The 19223-nt window shown below is 38.3% G+C and overlaps 1 protein-coding gene across 46 annotated transcripts in view; it reads right to left on the bottom strand.

The window, feature by feature from the left end:
* Positions 1 to 19223, bottom strand: part of ATF2 (activating transcription factor 2) — a 132983-nt gene that overhangs the window by 48681 nt on the left and 65079 nt on the right. For 38 of the 46 annotated variants that reach the window (XM_071216251.1, XM_071216258.1, XM_071216277.1 and 35 more), the window contains one exon: positions 552 to 730. The exons of the other annotated variants lie outside the window; for them this stretch is intronic. In XM_071216251.1, coding sequence (XP_071072352.1) covers positions 552 to 730 — 179 coding nt within the window. The remainder of the gene's footprint in view (positions 1 to 551; positions 731 to 19223) is intronic. 46 annotated transcript variants of the gene reach the window in all.

Raw genomic sequence — 19223 nt, 5'->3', positions numbered from 1 at the left:
AGTAATATTTTACTACAACTATCATATCATTTAAAAATAATTTTTCTAAGTACTACAAAGGAAGCAAATTGCAAAATTTAATAATTTTTAAGTGCATCTTAAGTGCATAGCCTGTGTGCCAGCGTTAAAAATGTAAAAAGTTATGGATTTACTTAGGACAATTTCCAATTTGAAAAATGAGAAAAATTCTCATCAGAAAGCTCTAAGAGCTACCTATGCGTACTAAAAGAAATGTCTTTTGGTGGTTGGAGTAATTTTTATGTGTTTTCCGTGAAATAGCATGAAAATAAGAGACTATCTGAAATTCACATTCTATGTTGATTTGTTTTCTAAACTAAATTTTAGATATTTTCAATGTACTAGATAATATATATACATTTAAAAAATAGCTACCTACTATATACTTTTTCCAAAAGTGAAATCATGAAGACACAAAAACACAGAACCTGAAACTACAATTTGAATAATTAAATGTCTTAAGAAAAATCATGACATGAAAAAAATGAACAGTTCATAATAAAATAGTTGAATGATTGGCCTATATCACTTACACGATTGGCCTGTTGGAGGATGGTGCTTGGGTGATTACAGTACTTGAGGTTGGTGAGGGAACTGCCTGCTGAATAATTACACTTGAGTCAGAGCTTGTAAGCAGGACATTGGGAACTTGTAATGATGCTGGACGAACAATAGCTGATGTGGGCTGTGCAGTTTGTGCCAATGGTACTTCCTATTTAACAATGGGATAGAGAAAGGGTGGAATTTTAAAATGTAAACAATTCATGCACTATCGTGAACAAAATGTAGCTCACGTCTAAAAGCATCCACAGTTAATACTTCATATGCCCCAAAAGAAAATTACTATCTAAATTCAATTATAATGAAGATGGCAGTGTAGGAAGCTCAAGGAATCAGATCCTCCACCAAAACAACTATTGAACTGGCAGAAACTCTGAATTAACCACTTTGAAACTCAGGAGTATAAGGGAACACTGTTCAGCATCTGGGGAGGATAGGGAAGCCGCAGCTGGTAAACTGTGATAAAGACTGCTGAGTTCTACCCTCTCTGCAGCGGCTACCATCTCCCTTTCCCCAGCCTCATGGCCAACAACAGTGGGGACTGGAGCTCTAGCTCCTGGCTCAGCCTGCTGGTGCCGCAGTGGGACAAAGAACTACTCCTCCAAACTCTGGGATGTGTAATCTGATTCCAGAGCTCTATGTTTGATTAGCTACTTCAGATCCCTGGGGCTGTTCTGAGGGCGGTCATTGTTCCAAACCTGCTGAGGCAAAGGCAATAGAGAAATCTTAAGGATGGTAACCTGCCTCAAAACTACAGGGAGAGGGCTGCATTAACTGGGTGTGGTGGTTTGAAGTTGTATGAACCCCAGAAAAACACATTCTTAAAGTAAATCCATTTCTGTCAGTATAAATCCATTGTAGTGAGGCTTCTTCAGTTAAGGTGTGACCCACTTCATTTAGGATGATGGGTCTTATGAGTCCTTTTAAATGGAATGAACAGAGAGAAAGAGAGAGAAGAGAAAGCCACAGAAGCAAAAGCTGAAATCAACCATACTCAGAAGATAAGGGAGAAACCAGCACACTGTCATTTGCCTTGCCATGTGGCAGAGAATCCAAGGATTATCAGCTGGCAGTCTTTGGAAAGAAAGCATCGCCTAGATGATGTCTTCATTTAGACATTTTCTTGGCCTCAAAACTGTAAGCTGATAAATTCTCACTGTTCAAGCTGAATAATTTCATAGTATCTGTTTTAAGCAGCCTAGAAAATGACAGATTTTGGTACCAGAAGAGCAGGGTGCTGCTATTGCAAATACCAAAAATGTGGGAAGAGCTTTGGAATTTGGTAATGGATAGAGATGGGAAGCATTGTGAGGCGTTTGACAGACAAGACTTAGATTGCTTTGAGGAGACTGTTGCTAGAAATACGGATGCCAAGTTTACTTTTGCTGAGGCCTTAAAGACAAATATGATAATTGTGTTCATGGAAACTGGAAGAAAGATGATCCTTGCTTTAAAGTGGCAGAGAAAAGAAGGGGTGTCAGATGGAAGGCAGAATTTGAAATAAATGAGTTTAGATATTTAGCTAGAGATTTCAAAACTACATGTTGAAAATGCAGCCTGGTTTCTTCTTGCAGCTTATATTATATACTAAAATGCAAGAGGAAGGGATAAGCTGAGAACTGAACTAGTGGGCACAAAGAAACTAGAAATTGACGGTTTGGAAAATTCTGAGCTTCCAGAAAGTGAGTCCCCAGAAAATAGTGCTCCATGTTAGGATTTAACTGGACATGGAACCAGTCAGCCATTTCAGTGCAAGTCATGAATGGAAATGCAGTTATCCAGAAAGAATTTGTAAAAAGTTCTGATAGTTTGGACCCCTGTGTACTACATACAGAGAAGTTTTTTTGTGAGAACTATATGAATGGAATTACTGCCAACCTGAACTAAAAGGCAAAGAAAAGAGATTATAGGAGGAATCACTTCAAGAGTAGACTCACGGAAGCTGAGATCTAGACCAAAAGATACATTCTCGGGTCAAGAGACTAGGCATTCCAATGTGTTTGGAAAGGCTGAGTCTACATCAGTGTTTGGAGAATGCAGGCATTCTGCCCCATTGTTCAGGAAGAATGCTACCACCTGTGACAGTCTGAAGTTCTTTTATGAATCCCAAAAATAAAATTGTTTTGGAACTAATCAGTTCCTGTGGATTTAAGACCCATAAGACTTGACATCAGTGAATTGAGACTCAGGTTGACTCTCTGCCCTCTGGCTGGGTCTTACATAAATGGAGACACAAAAAGAGACACAGGAAAAGAGAGCTCTGCCATTTCTAATCCTGCCTTTGAAAGAGAACTCAAGAATTTCTAGCAGCCAAAGCTTAGCACAAAGAGTCTGAGCCCATGGAGCAGCTCGAGGCTGAAGGGACAGATCATAACACATGATAGCTCACAAGTGAACTTGGAAAAAAACAGAGCAGCAAAGGCTGAGAGAGGAGGCCAGGAAATAGTCAAGCCCTATGCCTGGTCACCATAGCTGAGCCCCGGAAAAGAGCAGATTCTGGAGGGGAAGGCAGGGACTTTGGCAGAGATCAGTCACCATGTTGCTTCATCATGTGGTAGGATATCAAGATCATCAGCAGCCAACTTTGGTGAGAAAATATCTCTGATGGTACTTGGATTTGGGCATTTCATGGCCTCGGAATTTTAAGAATTTCCCCTAATAAAATCCCTATTATAAAAGTCAACCCATTTCTGTTACTTTACACTGGAAGCCCTGTGACAAACTAAGACACCATCCCAGTTTTCTCAGATGCTTGTGGGACTGCAGAGAGTCTGACCACTATGCTGATGCCTGATGAGGATGGAGTGTAACATTTAACAATCATCCAAATGCTAGAGGAAGGTGGAACATTCCCTCAGTGTTTGGGGAGAACATAGCCTCTGCACAAGCATTTGGAAGAGGTAAGGCTGCTGCTTCATCAAGCCAGGAGGACAACATATTATTCCAGGAGTGGATGTGGCTCAAGCCCCACACGGGAGGTCCTGGGTTTGGTTCCCTGTGCCTTGTAAAGAAAACAAAACAAAACAAGTAAAATGAGCAGACACTGAGCAAACACAACAAGCAGACAACTAGCAAAGAAACTTGGGTGCCAACAACAACAAAAACATCAATCCATAGACGATTCTCAGACCTTGAAATCTAATGGCGTATACCCTGCAAGGTTTTGGAATTGTTTGGGACCCATTGCCCCTGTTTTCCTTCCAAGCTTTTCCTATGGGAAAGGAAATGTTTAACCTATGGCTGTCCCTCCACTGTATAATGGAAGCAGATAACTCATTCTCTAGGTTTTACAGGTCACAGAGGTACTGTGCCCCAGGACACACCACCGATAACTGATATGGATGAGACTTTGTGCTTAGTACTGTCACTGAAATGGCTTAAGGCCTTTGTTCTTGTGTTACAGATTTAAAATTCTAAGTTTTATCCCTATGGTAACCACAAAGAAAATACAAGAAAAATATATTCAGAAAGAAATGAGAAGGGTCTCAAAATGGTACAACACAAAACACCAAACAAATACAGAAGTAGGTATTAAGGGAAGAATTGAGGGTCAAAAAAAGCAGAAGGCTTACAAATACGAAATAGCAAAATGGCAAAAGAAAGTGAGTAGTTACACTAAATGTAAACTAATTAACTTGCCAGACAAAGGCAGGTAGGTATTGGCAGAATGGATAAAGCATGACTCAACCATGCGCTATTTATCAGAGACACACCTTAAATTCAAAGATATAAGTAGGTTTAAAGGGAAAGGCTAGAAAAAAATGTACTACACAAATAGTAACCAAATGAGAGCTGGCGTAGCTACACTGTTACAAAGGACAACGAGGATAACTATATACTGATAAAGGGGTCAATTCAACAAGAAGACGTAACACATATATTACACCATTTTCATTAACAGATAGAATATCTAGACAGAAGATCAATAAGGAAATACAAGACTTAAATAATACTCTAAACCAGCTAGATCTAGCAGACATATATAGAACAGTTCACCCAACAACATATTACACATTCTACTGTAGTGCACATGGATCATTCTCCAAGATAAGACCGTATTTTGGATCACAAGTTTCAATAAATTCAAAAATACTGAAATCATACAATGTATCTTTTCCAACCACAAAGGAATGAAGCTAGAAATCAATAATAGAGAGAGAAAGGGAAAAGTCATAAGTATGTGGAAACTAAACAATGTACTCTTAAACAACTTATGGGTCAAAGAAGAAATCACAAAGGAAACTAGGAAATATCTTGAGACAAATGAAAATAAAAACAAAACATACTAAAACTTATGGGATGCAATAAAGGCAGTGCTGCTGAAAGCAATATTTATAACTTTAAATGCTTACATTAAAAAAGAAGAGTGGAGTGTGTGTAGCTAAGTGGTTGAGTGCCTGCTTTGCACATCCGAGGTCCTGGGTTCAACCCCCAGTACCTCCTGAAAAACAATTTTAAAAATTTAAAAAAAGAAGAAAGTTCTCAGATCAAAGATCTTATCTCAAAACTAGAGGGTCTAGAAAAAGAGGAGCAAAGTAAACCCAAAGCAAGTAGAGGAAAGAAATAACAAAAGATGAGAGTAGAGATAATGAGACAAAGAAGAAGAAAAAAAAAACCAGAATGAAGGAAACTAAAAGTTGATTCTTTGAAAAGACCAATAAAACCTACAAACCATTAGCTCGACTGACAAAGAAAAAAAGAGGACACAAATAACTGATACCTTTTTAGAAAAGGGAGATATTACTATCGACTCCACAGAAATAAAAAGGACCTATTAGAAGATACTATGAACAACTGTATACTAACAAATTGGATAACAAAAAGAAACAAATTTCTAGAAATACACAAATTACCTACACTGACTCAAGAAGAAACAGATCTCATCAAACCAATAACTAATAATGTGATTGAATGCAAAACTCCCCAACAAAGAAAAGCCAAGGATCTGATGGCTTCAAAGGTGAATTTTACCAAATATTCCAAGAAGACCTATTCTGCTCAACATTTTCAAAAACACTGAAGTGTAGGAACCCTTCCTAAATCATTCTATGAGGTCAATATCACACTCATATCAAAGCCAGATAAAGATACCACAAGAAAAGAAAACTACAAACCAATATCATCCCTATGAATATAGATGCAAAAATCCTCAATAAAATATTACCAAACCACATCCAACAGCATATCAAAAGAATTATACAGTGGGATCGAGTGGGTAAGCAGAGGTGGCTCAACATAAGAAAATCAATAAATATATCACATTAACATAACAAAGGAAAAACACGATCATCTCAATTGATGCAGGAAAGGCCTCTGACAAAATCCAACACCCCCTCTTCATTACAAACAAACAAACAAAAACACTTAGAAAACTTGTAATAGAAGGAAACTTCCTCAACAGAATAAAAAGCATCTATGAGGAAGTGAATTTGGCTCAATGGATAAGAGCATCCGCCTACCACAAGGGAGGTCCAGAGTTCAAACCCAGGGCCTCCTGACCCATGTGATGAGCTGGCCCACATGCTGTGCTGATGCGTGCAAGGAGTGCCATGCCATGCAGGGGTGTCCGCTGAGTAGGGGAGCCCCACGCACAAGGAGTGTACCCCGTAAGGAGAGCTGCCCAGTGTGAAAACAGTAAAGCCTGCCCAGGGTGGCACCGCACGGAGAGCTGATGCAGCAAGATGATGCAACAAAAAGAGACACAGATTCTGGGGGCCGCTGACAAGAATACAAGTGGACACAGAAGAACACACAGCGAATGGACACAGAGAGCAGACATCTGGGGGAGGGGGGTTAGGAAGAAGAGAGAAATAAATTAAAAATAAATAAAATACATATTTTTAAAAAGTATATATGAAAAACCCATAGCTAATATCATACTCAATAGTGAGTCTGACTGTTTTCCCTCTAAGATCAGGAACAAGAAAAGGACATCTACTGTCACCACTGTTATTCCACATTGTACTGGAAATTGTAGCTGGAGCAATTAGGCAAGAGAGAAATAATAGGCATCTAAATTGGAAAGGAGGAAGTAAAATTTTCCCTAATTGCAGATGAACATATACACAAAAAATCCTGAAAAATCAACAGGAAACCTCCTAAAGCAAATAAATGAATTCAGCAAAGTGGTGGGATATAAGATTAACACTGAAAAATCAGTATTTCTATACATAAGCAATGAACAATTGGAAGAAGAAATTAAGAAAAAATTTCATTCCTAATAGCAACTAAAAGAATCAAATATTGAGGAATAGATCTCACCAAGGACATAAAGAACTTATACACAGAGAAAAACTACAAAACATTTCTAAAAGAAATCAAAGAACACCTAAATAAATGGAAGGCTATTCCATGTTCTTGGCTTGGAAGACTAAATATTGTTAAGATGTCAGTACCACCCAAAGCAATTTATAGATTCAATGCATTGTCAATCAAAATTCCAACAGCCTTCTTTGCAGAAATGGAAAAGCCAATCATCACATTTATATGCATGGATAAGTGGCCCCAAATGACTAAAGCCATGTTAAAAAGAAGAGCAAAATTACAGGACTCAATTTCTGGTCATAAAAACTTATTACAAAGCCACAGCAAAAAAACCAGCCTGGTACTGGCACAAGGACAGACATATAGACCAACAGAATAGAATACAGCTTAGAAATCAATCCTCACATTTATGGCTGATTTTTGGCAAAGTGGCAAAGATCATTCAATTGGGAAAGAACAGTCTCCTGGATCTCCATTTGCCAAAAAAAAAGGAAGATCCCTACCTCACCCCATAGACAAAACTCAATTCAAAATGGATGAAAGATCTAAATGTATGAGCTATCAAAAACTATAAAATTGTGCAGTGCAAAGTGTAAACCATAATGTAAACGATAGACCACGGTTAGGAGCAATGCTTCAATGTGTTCACCAATTATAACAAACTGTAATGCTAATGAAAGTCGTTGTTAATGGGGAAAAGTATGGGAGGGGGAGGGGGCAAAGTATATGAGAATCCCCTATATTTTTGATGTTACATTTATGTAATCTAAACCTTCTTTAAAAATAATAACAAAAAAAGAAAATAATAATAATAACCAGGTGGGTTGGGGAAAATACACAAAATAAGATATTGACTATAGTTAGTACTAATATTTTGAAGATGCTCTTTCATAGTTTGTAACAAATGTTTTGCAACAATGCAAGGTGTTGGTGGTAGAGAGTTGTATGGGGGCCTTATATGATGGTATGCATGTTTGTTCTGTATATTCACGACTTTCACTATATACTTTTTTAAAAATAATTTTTAAAAAAATTTCTCTTCCCTTTCCCCCCCGACCTCCTCCCCCTGTTGTCTGCTCTCTGTGTTCATTTGCTGGGTGTTCTTCTTTGTCCGCTTCTGTTGTCAGCAGCACGGGAATCTGTGTTTCTTTTTGTTGCATCATCTGGTGTGTCAGCTCTCGGTGTGTGCAGCGCCATTCCTGGGTAGGCTGCACTTTCTTTCACGCTGGGCAGCTCTCCTTATGGGGCGCACTCCTTGCGTGTGGGGCTCCCCTACGTGGGGACGCCCCTGCGTGGCATGGCACTCCTTGTGCGCATCAGCACTGTGCGTGGGCCAGCTCCACACAAGTCGAGGCCCGGGATTTGAACCGCGGACCTCCCATGTGATAGACAGACACCCTATTCACTGGGCCAAGTGCGCGTCCCACTATATATACTTGTTTATGTATGTTCACATATGAATGGTATTCTTCAATAAAATTTTATTTAAAAATAAACCAAACCAAAAAAATCTCATAAGTAGTTATAAAGGCTCAAATGCAATGTTCAACAAGTATTTTAATTTTTTTAAAAATCTGAGTTTTTTCAGTACAACTTGTTTTTCTATCAATCCAGAAATCAGGCTGGGGTAACTTGGCTATGATTCCATGAGGATTTTGATAAAAGTTTAAAAATAAAATAAATTCTCATAAAACCATGTCATTTAAGATCCAGAAGGGGGAGCAGATATGGCTCAAGAGGTTATCACTTGCTTCCCACATGGGAGGTCCTGGGTTTGGTTCCTGGTACCTCCTAAAAACAACAAAACAAACAAGCAGCAAACAAATGGCAAAACCAACTTAGGGAGCCAATGTGGCTCAGTGGATGAGTGCCAGCTTCCCACATATGAGGTCCTGGGTTCACTCCCCAGCCCTGCTACCTAAAAAAAAAAAAAATCTAGAAGGGACCTATAAGATTTCCCAGGCCTACTCTCTCATATTATACTGTAAAGAAGACTGTGTTATTGTTGATACAAAGTAAATAATCAAAATGCTTAAACATTTTTTAAAGCAATACAAATGTTTGCCAATTTCATGTAGCTACTTTTCCTATATCAAGAATCTCTCAACATCAAAAGCCAAATATTTTTTTCTTGAATGCAAAGCAAGCAATAATTACTAGAGTGAGATCTTTCCAAATTAGAAAAAAGCAAAGAATCTGTGAGTCAGCCAGGGCCTTAGAAATGGTCATTTCCCCTATTTTTACAGATTAGGAACAAAGAAATTAAGGGCTTTACTCAATGCTCCATAAGAAGTTAATATAAAAATTGGGCCTAATTTTTTACTTGAATTTGTCCTTCTGCTGCCACATAGTATTAAAGTATTATTAAGCTACATAGCAATAGCTATGTAGAAGGAGCTACATACTTCTTTTATTCAGTAAGTCTGAGAACTTACAACCTGTCCTCAAGGACCAGTGGAAATTGACAGACAATAAACAAGTAAAACAAATGAGAAAATTTCAGATTGTGGTAAGTATAACATAATAAATAAAAAATATTGTGGAAGATTAACAGAGTTGCTGTGCAGGTGGGTCCATCAGATAGCATGGTAAGATAAATTAAGCTTCTTTGCAAAAGTGGTATAAGAAATGACACAGAAATGTATGAGGACAGCATTCTGGGGAGAAGGAAACAAACCAAATGAGGAAAAAGCTTGGAATATTTGACGAACACAATAGAAAGTGGCAGATGAGGTTGGATGGGTATACCAGGTCACATCAAAGAGGGCTTAGGGTAGGAATTTAAATGATCTGAAATATAATGGCAAACCACAGAAAGATTTTAAGCAAGGGATTGACATGATTTCATGTATTAAAAAAAAGAAAACGCTATAGAAAATAGATTGGAGATAGAAGCAGGAAATTCAGTTAGAAGGTAATTGTTATGAATCTAAGTAAAAGATGATGATGGCTTGCACTAAAGTGGTGATACTGAAGCCAGACAAAATGACTGACTTAGAATATATTTGGAAGTAGGATTGATAAGATTTGCTGTTGGTTTCAATGTGAAGAAAAAGAAGCAATCAAAAATAATACCTAAATTCTTGCCTTGAGCAATCAGATGGATGGAAAGAAAATTTACTGAGAGAGAAAACTGGGGAAGGAATTGAGGGCTCTGATTTAAATATATTGTCTATTAAACAGAAACGGAAATATCAGGATGGAATTACATATGAATGTTGCATTCTGGAGGGAGATCTGGGCTAAACCTGTGGATTATCAGCATACAGATGGTTTTCAAAGTTATGGGTCTGGATGAGATCACCTAGAAAGACAATAGAGAAGGAAGAGAAGGGGGCTGAGAACTGACGTTTTACAACTAAGACTATGTCCTGCCTAATGAGAGCTAGTACCTGAGGAATGCAGGAAGAAGAGATACTCCTAAAAGAGGCTAAAGCAGCAATGAGCAGTGAAAAATTAGTGATTACAAAGGTACTGGAGTGAAAGAAAAAGAGAATATCTGAAACTGGAACATCTAGGGGGTAAAAAAACACTGGAATGTTAGAAAAAAAAGATATTTCTATCAAAGATATTTTTAATAACTGTGATAATGTGGAAACAACCTTTATGGCCATCAAGAACAGGATAATTAAATACATAATGATAAAAGAAAATGCAGCCATTAAAAGTTATGATTTGTGGGAATTCTTGATAACATGGGAAAATGTTCATTGTGTTGAGTGTCTAAAACAAGATATAAAATAAACTAGGAATGTATTCATTTATCCGTCTATAAATTCATCTTACTCTTCTATATACCTATTCATATATTTGTGTATAAATGCATATATATATATATATATAATCTAGAAAAATGTTTCAAAATATTAAGTTAACTCATTTCCCAGAAACAGGGGAGGAGGAGATGGTTGGCTGTCCATTTCAGCTACTGATTGGTAGACTTGGTTGGCTAAGATATAACCCTGGGAACAGCTGGGGTATGAATGAGCCCAAGTCAGAAAGAGGCCAGTAGCTGCCATTCTGACTCTGCCCCCAGTCTGGGGGAAACCGGGTTGACTGAAACTCTCAGTGTCAGCAGGAACCAGTTTTTTTCATGCAGATCAGCCTGCGGTCCTAGCCTAGGCCTTAGCACTAGCCTATACAGGTAACTGCAGGTAACTTTGGCTGGAATAGACTGAAAATCAAAGTGTACCAGGGCAACTGCCGTCATCTCAGACCCGTACTGCATAGATTGCTGCCCATACCTGCAGCTCCATCCCCACCCCAGGCAGGGGAGAAAGGGACATGAAGCTTCACCAGTCTCTCTGGGCAACTTCAGTCTAGGCCTGCACTTGGATTATTCCACATAGCTGTGACTCTGTCCCTACACCTGGCAAAGGAGAAAGCTGGAAGAAGCTTCACTGGTCCCTGGCACGATGAGGGCAGCTTGAGTGTCCACAGCTTACAACACCAACTATATGCTTGGCTCCTACTGCACAACCATCAAGGGAGAAAGGATAGGAAGTCCTAACCAAAGAGAAAAACTGCACCCAGAACACTCTACAAAACCAGATGCCAAGACACCAACCAAAAATCCACACCAAGAAACAGGAAGCTATGGCCCAGTTAAAGGAACAACATAAGCCTCTAAATGACATAAAGGAGCTGAGACAACTAATTATAGACGTTTAAAAAAATCTCCTTAATAAATTCAAGGAGATGGCTAAAGAGACTTAAGGATATTAAGAAGACATTGGATGAGCACAAAGAAAAATCTGAAAGCATACACAGAAAAAAGCAGATCTTATGGGAATGAAAGGTGCAATAAATGAAATTAAAAACACATATAATAGCAGATTTGAGCAGGCAGAAGAAAGGATTGGTGAACTTGAAGAAATGGGCTCTGAAAGCAAAAATACCAGAGAACAGATGAAGAATGGAAGAAATTGAACAAGGTCTCAGGGAACTAAATGACAGCAAAAGGTGTGCAAACATATGTATCATGGGTGTCCCAGAAGGAGAAGAGAAGGGAAAAAGGACAGAAGGAATATATGAAGAAATAATAGTGGAAAACTTCCCAATCCTAGTGAAGGACATAGATATCCATGTCCAAGAAGCAAAACGTACTCCCATCCAAAAAAATCCAAATAGACCAACTCCAAGACAGAAACTCATCACAATGTCAAAGGCCAAAGACAAAGAGAGAATTCTGAGAACAGCAAGAGAAAAGCAATGCATAAAATATAAGGGATATTCAATAAGATTAAGTGCTGATTTCTCACCAGAAACCATGGAGGCAAGAAGACAGTGGCATGATACTTAAGATACTACAAGAGAAAAACTTCCAACCAAGAATCTTATATCCAGCAAGACTGTCTTTCAAAAATGAGGGTGAAATTAGAATATTCACAGATAAACAGAAACTGAGAGAATTTCTAAACAAGAGACCAGATTTTGAAGAAATACTAAAGGGCGTGCTAGAGCCTGAAAAGAAAAGACAGGAGAGAGGGGCCTGGAAGAGAGTCTAGAAATGAAGTAAAAGTGACTAAAAGTGTCAAAAGAGTGGTGAAAATAAAATATGACAGATAAAACTCAAATAGGAATAAACTTAACCAATGATGTAAAGCACTTGTATTCAGAAAACTGCAACTTAATGTTGAAACAAATTTTAAAAAGCCCTAAATGACTGGAAGAACATTCCATGCTCATGGATTGGAAGACTAAATACCATCAAGATGTCACTTCTACTCAAATTGATATACAGATTTAATGCAATCCTGATAAAAATTCCACCAGCATTAAAGAAAAAATTGAAAACATGATCACTAAATTTATTTGGAAGGATAAGGAGTCCTGAATAGCCAGAAACATCATAAAAAGGAAAAGTAAACCCTCATCTCCAGACTTTAAATCATAATACCTACCTATAGTGGTAAAAACAGCATGGTACAAGCCAAAAGACAGACACAATAGACCAAGTGAACCAAATTTAGGGTTCAGAAACCGATGCTCACAGGTACGTGAAGTGACTTTTGACTAGCCTGTCAAAGTCACACAGCTTGGGTAGAACACTCCATTCAAGAAATGGTGCTGAAAGAATTGGACATCTATAGTTGAAAGAAGGAAAGAGGACCCCTGTCTCATACCTTACCCAAAAATTAACTCAAAATGGATCAAAAAACTAAAACAAAAGCAAGAACCATAAAACTTCTAGAAGAAATTGTAGGAAAATATATTCAAGACCTGGTGGTAGGTGGTGGATTCTTAAAGGAGATAAGAGAAGGACTGAGTGGACTACTGATGTTTAATGTATGTAGAAGTTTTAATTAGCTTTACTGTAAAGGTATGGAAATATATAGAGTGGATGGTAACACACAGTGAATAACAGCTAGTTTATAAATGGGGATGTGGCTGAAAATGGTACTCTAGTTATGTAAATGCCAACTGACAGAATGCTAGAGAATAATCTAGGAAGTGGATAGCACAGTAAACTAAGAGGTAGATGAGAATTATGGTTGATGGTACAGATGCAAGAGTGTCCTTTACTACCTAGAACAAATGTGTATCGCTACTGCAGGGGTTTTGGGAATGTGGAGAAGCATGGAAAAAATACAGATGGAGTGACCTATGGATTGTCGTCAGTAGTAATAATATAATATTCTTGCATCTATGCAAAAGATATACTGCGTTGATACTGAGGCAGTATGGAAAATGCAAGCCAAATGTACACTATGGACATGGTAACAATCAGATGACATTATTTTATCTGTAGCAAATGACACACCACATTGTGTGTGTTGATAGAGGGGTGTTGTTTGGGAATTCTGCACATGTGCATGATTGTTCCATCACTTTACAACTTCTGTCATAAAAAATATATTTAAAAAATAATAATAAGGTGTGTTGGGGGAAAAACACACCAAATGTAAGATAAGGCCTATGATTAGTAGTAAGATTTTGACAATATTCTTTCATAATTTATAATAAACATCTCATAACAATGCAAAGTGTTGATGGAGGGTTGATGTATGGGGCCCCTGTGTGATGTTATGCATGTTTACTTTGTAAGTTCACAACTTTTACTATACTGTGTATGTTCATAAATAAATGATAAAAGATAATAAGATTGGTTACAGGAAAAATACTTTGTTTAGTAGTAATATTTTGACAATGTTCTTTAAATAGTTAAAAACATTTTAAAACAATGCAAGTTATTGGTGGTAGGGTGAAATATTATATGTTTGTTTCATGTTATTATATGTATTTGTTTTTTTTTTTTTTTTTTTTTTTAACTTTGAGGACTGGGTTTATATTTTCATGATGACCACAATAATATTGTCCAGATATATCCACAGTGTTGATTTGATAAAATACTATAACCAATATTAATAAGCATATTAAAATATATATATAAATTAATGAAAGCTAGATTTTCCTTACAGTTAAACTCTTTTGGCATCAAAGGAAATATTTAAAAAGGACAAAACATAAAATCCAGGAATAAGAATATGTATTTGTTTTTTAAGTTCACAACTATTATACACTTACTGTTTATATATGTTTATGTATGAGTGATATATTTCAATAAATTTTTTTAAAAAATTTATATATCCTAGACAGCCAGCAAGATGACAGCAGAGCAAACCATTCCCAGAGTCAGCTCATGCCATAGGGCACTTACTAATCACCCAGAGCTATCTAGAGCATCTGCTTATGAGCTTCAGGATTCCCAAAGAACGACCTGCAACATCCCTGAAGGAATGGAGGGAGGAGACTGCCCATATGCAGAGGATTTGTGGGTGGAGCACTCCATGCCACAGAGGCCAGTGCCCATCCTCCACTGGAAGCGTAGGACGCCTTGGAGCTGTTCTGCAGCTAGAATTGGAATCTCCCCTTTCAATAATGCGGGAGAAGACAGTTGGGTGCTAGCTTCAGCTGCTGATTGGTTGGGTTCAGCAGGTGTAGCAGTTTAACAGTATTGATGAATTCCAAAAAAATATATTGGATTATGTTTGTAAACTGATCTTTTCCTCTGGGCATATTAGATTATATTGGATCCACAGGTTTACTTGATTAAGTAATTTTGTAAACCTTTTGCCAGTAGAGCAGTGAGTCCTTGTCCCTTGGTGCGTGGGGACTCACAGATAAAAGGCACGGCAAAGGACAGAGTTGAGGGTTTTTGATGTTGGAGTCTGATGCTGAAGCCTTAAGCTGGAGCCCCAGGAACTAAGCTCACAGAGGAAACAGAAGCAAGCCCCAGAAAGAGAGAAACCCTGAGCCCAGTAAAAAAAAGGCTGAGGAAGGGAGGAAACCAGGAAACCTGAACCCTTACAGATGTCAGCAGCCATCTTGCTCCAATACATGGAACTAGGCTTTGGTGAGGGAAGCTTTATGACCTGGTGTCTGTAAGCCCCTACCCCAAACAAATACCCTTTATAAAAACCAACTGATTTTTGGTATTTTGCATCAGCACCCTTTTGGCTGACTGATACAGTGGGCTAGGGTGTAATCCTGGAAACAGATAGAATTTGAACCTGTCCAGATCAGAAGGAAGCCAGCAGGCCTGATTTTAACTCTGCCCCTGGCATGAGGGGAAGTGGGGCAAAATGAAAATCACAGTGCTAGTAGGGACTGGATTCTTTACATCAGATCAGACTGCCGCTCTACATAAGCCCTAGCCCCACCCTTGGCAGAGAAGAAGCTGGGGGGACCTGCACCATCCTCTCCAGGAAAATACAGGCCAAGACTCAGAGGCTGGTGATCATCCTACTCTGATGGTGTAAGACACCTCAGGAGCTAGTCTGTGGCTGGAGATGGAAGCTCCCATTTCCCAAAAACAGGGGAGGAAGAGATAGTTGGCCAACAACTTGTTACTGATTAGTAAATTCAGTTGCCTAAAGTATAACCCTAAGAATAGCTAAAGTTTGAACCTGTCCAAGTCAGAAAGAGGCTAATAGCCACCATTTTGACTCTACCTCCAGCATGAGGGGAAGCCAGGCTAACTGAAAAATCACTGATGGCAGGGACCAGCTTCTTTCACCCAGATCGGACTGTAGCCCTAGCCTAGGTTTCAGCCCCACGTCTAGCAGAAAGGAAGATGGGAGTCCTGCACCAGCCTCTCTGGGTAACTGCAGGCACATTTAGCAGGCACAGACTGAATAGTCAGAAGACCAGGGCAAATGCAGTCATTTTTTATCAATACAGTATAGACTGCTGCCCACACCTACAGCTCCATCCCTGCCCCAGCAGGGGAGAAAGGGGTGTGATGCTTTGTCAGTCTCTCTGGGCAACTGCAGTCTAGGCCTGCACGACTTGGATTATTACACATGGCTGTGGCTCAGTCCCTAATCCTAGCAAAGGAGAAAGTTGGGAGAAGCTTCATCGATCCCTGGGGTAATGAGGGCAGCTTGAGCCTCCGGAGCTTATAGCACCGACTACATCCTTAGCTCCTACTACACAACAAGAAAGAGGAAAGGGCAAGAAAGCCCTAAACTAAAGAGAGAAACAGCACCCAGAATAAATAGACCTATTAAGCCATATGTCAAGAGACCAACAAAAAATTACAATCCACACCAAGAAACAGGAAGACATGGCCCAGTTAAATGAACAGGACAAGAAAACCAGTCATAGACGTTTAAGCAAATCTCCTTAGTAAACTCAATGAGATGGCTAAAGAGATTAACTAAGAAGACATTGACATTGAATGAGCAAAAAGAATAATTTGAAAGCATATATAGAAAAACAGCAGATCTTACTGGAATGAAAGATGCAATAAATGAAATAAAAAATACACTGGAATCATTTAGTAGATTTGAGGAGGCAGAAGAAAGGATTGGTAAGCTTGAAGAAATGGCCTCCAAAAGGGAACATACAAAAGAAAAGATGAAGAACAGAAAAAATTAAACAAGGTCTCAGGGAACTAAACGACAGCAAGAGATGTGCAAACATACATGTCATAGGTGTCCCAGCAGGAGAAGAGAAGTGAAAGGGGGCAGAAGGAATACTGAAGAAATAATTGTAGAAACTTACCCAACCCTATTGAAAGACATAGAACAGCAAGATTATCTTTCAAATATGAGGGAGAGTTTAGAATAGCCACAGATATACAGAAACTAAGAGAGTTTGTAACCCAGAGACAAGCTTTTCAGGAAATAATAAAGGATATTCTACAGTCTGAAAGACAAGACAGGAGAGAAAGGTTTGGAAAACAGTCTAGAAATGAAGATTATATCAGTAAAAGTAACTAAAAGTCTTTAAAAAGTGGTGAAAATAAAATACGACAGATAAAACCAAAGGTCAAAATGCATGAATAAGAACTGTCTTTATAGTAATAACACTGGATGTTATTGGATTAAACTTTCCTATCAAAAAACAGGGACTGGTAGAATGAATTAAAAAAATGTACCACCTATATGCTGTCTGCAAGACACTCACCTTAGACCCAAAGATATCAATAGACCGAAAGTGAAAGGCTGGAAAAAGATATTCTACATGTGCAGTAACCAAAAAATAAATAAATAAATAAATAAAAATAAAGGCCAGAGTAGCTATACCTTTATCAGACAAAATAGGTAAGACACTAGTAATACGCAACTGAGGAGGAAGTCAGGGAAAAAAATCCATCTACAATAGTGACTAAAAAAATAGATATTTAGGAATAAACTTAACTAAGGATATACAGCACTTATATTCAGAAAACTACAACTTAATGTTAAAAGAAATCAAAAAAGATCTAAATATTGGAAGAATATTTCATGCTCACAGATTGGAAGACTAAATTATTAAGATGTCAATTCTACCCAAATTGATATACAAATTCAAGCCAATCCTGAAAAAAAATTCCACGAGCATTTGGAAAAAAAAAAAAGAAAAACAAAAAAAAGTGGAAAACTTGATTATCAAATTTGCGGAAAGCGGATTTGGCTCAACTGATAGAATGTCCGCCTACCATACAGGAGGTCCAGGGTTCAAACCCAGGGCCTCCTGACCCGTGTGGTGAGCTGGCCCATGTACAGTGCTGATGTGCGCAAGGAGTGCCATGCTACACAGGGATATCCCCCTGTAGGGGAGCCCCACGTGCAAGGAGCGCGCCCCGCAAGGAGAGCTGCCCCATGTGAGAAAAGCACAGCCTGCCCAGGAGTGGTGCCACACACAGAGAGCTGATGCAGCAAGATGATGTAACAAAAAGAGACGTTGATTCCCAGTGCCGCTGACAAGAATGCCAGCGGACACAGAAGAACACACAGTGAATGGACACAGAGAGCAGACAACAGGGGATGAAGGGAAGATAAACTAAAAAAAAAAAATTATTTGGAAGGGTAAGGGATCCCAAATAGCCAGAAACATCTTAAAAAGGAAAAGGGAAGTTGGAGTACTCTTACTTCCGGACTTGAAATCCTATTACCTAGCTACAGTGGTAAAAACAACATGGTACTAGCATAAAGACAAACACATAGACTAATGAAACCAAACTGCTGGTTCAGAAACAGACCCTTACACCCATAGTCAAGTGATTTTAGACAAGCCTGTCAACCCCACCCAGCTCGGGCAGAACAGTCCACTCAACAAATGGTACTGAGAGAACTGGATATCCATAGCCAAAAGAAGGAAAGAGAACCCCTACTTTATACCTTATAGAAAGATTAATTCAAAATGGATCAAAAACCTAAATATAAAAGCAAGAACCATAAAGCTTCTAGAAGAAAATGTAGGAAAATATCTTCAAGACCTGTAGGTAGGTGGTGGATTCTTAAAGGAGATAAGAGGAAGACTGAGATAGACTACTGATGTTTAATGTATGTAGAAGTTTTAATTACCTTTACTGTAAATGTGTGGAAATGTAGAGTTGATGATAACACATTATAGTGAGTAACACCTGGTTTATAAATAAGAATATGACTGCAAAGAGTAGGGTAGGTATGTAAATGCCAACTGAAAGAAAGCTAGAGAATTATCTAGGGACTGAATAACAAAGTAAACCCAGAGGTTGATGAGAATTGTGGTTGATGGTACAGATGCAAGAGTGTCCTTTGTGAACTACAGTAGATGTATATTACTACTGAGGGTTGTGGCAATGTGGAGAAGCTTGAGAAAATTCAACAGGAGTGACATATGGACTGTGGTTAAAAACAAAATTGTAATATTCATGCATCTATGCCAAAGATGTACTGTGTTAATGGGGGAGTATGGAAAAAGTATGCGAAATGTACACTATGGACCTGGTAATAGTCTGATGATATTATCCCAAAACATATAACAAATGTTCCACCATGGTGTAGTGTGGGGACAGAGGGGTGATGTATGGGAATTCTAAAAATGTGCATGATGGTTTTTTAAGTTTACAATTTCTGTCATAAAAATATATTTAAAAAATAATAACAGGGTGGGTTGAAGGGAAAATA

This window comes from Dasypus novemcinctus, chromosome 7, assembly GCF_030445035.2.
Source record: "Dasypus novemcinctus isolate mDasNov1 chromosome 7, mDasNov1.1.hap2, whole genome shotgun sequence".
Lineage (NCBI taxonomy): Eukaryota > Metazoa > Chordata > Mammalia > Cingulata > Dasypodidae > Dasypus > Dasypus novemcinctus.
The sequence above is the reverse complement of the archived record's forward strand: the minus strand, read 5'-3'. Positions and strand labels throughout refer to the sequence as shown.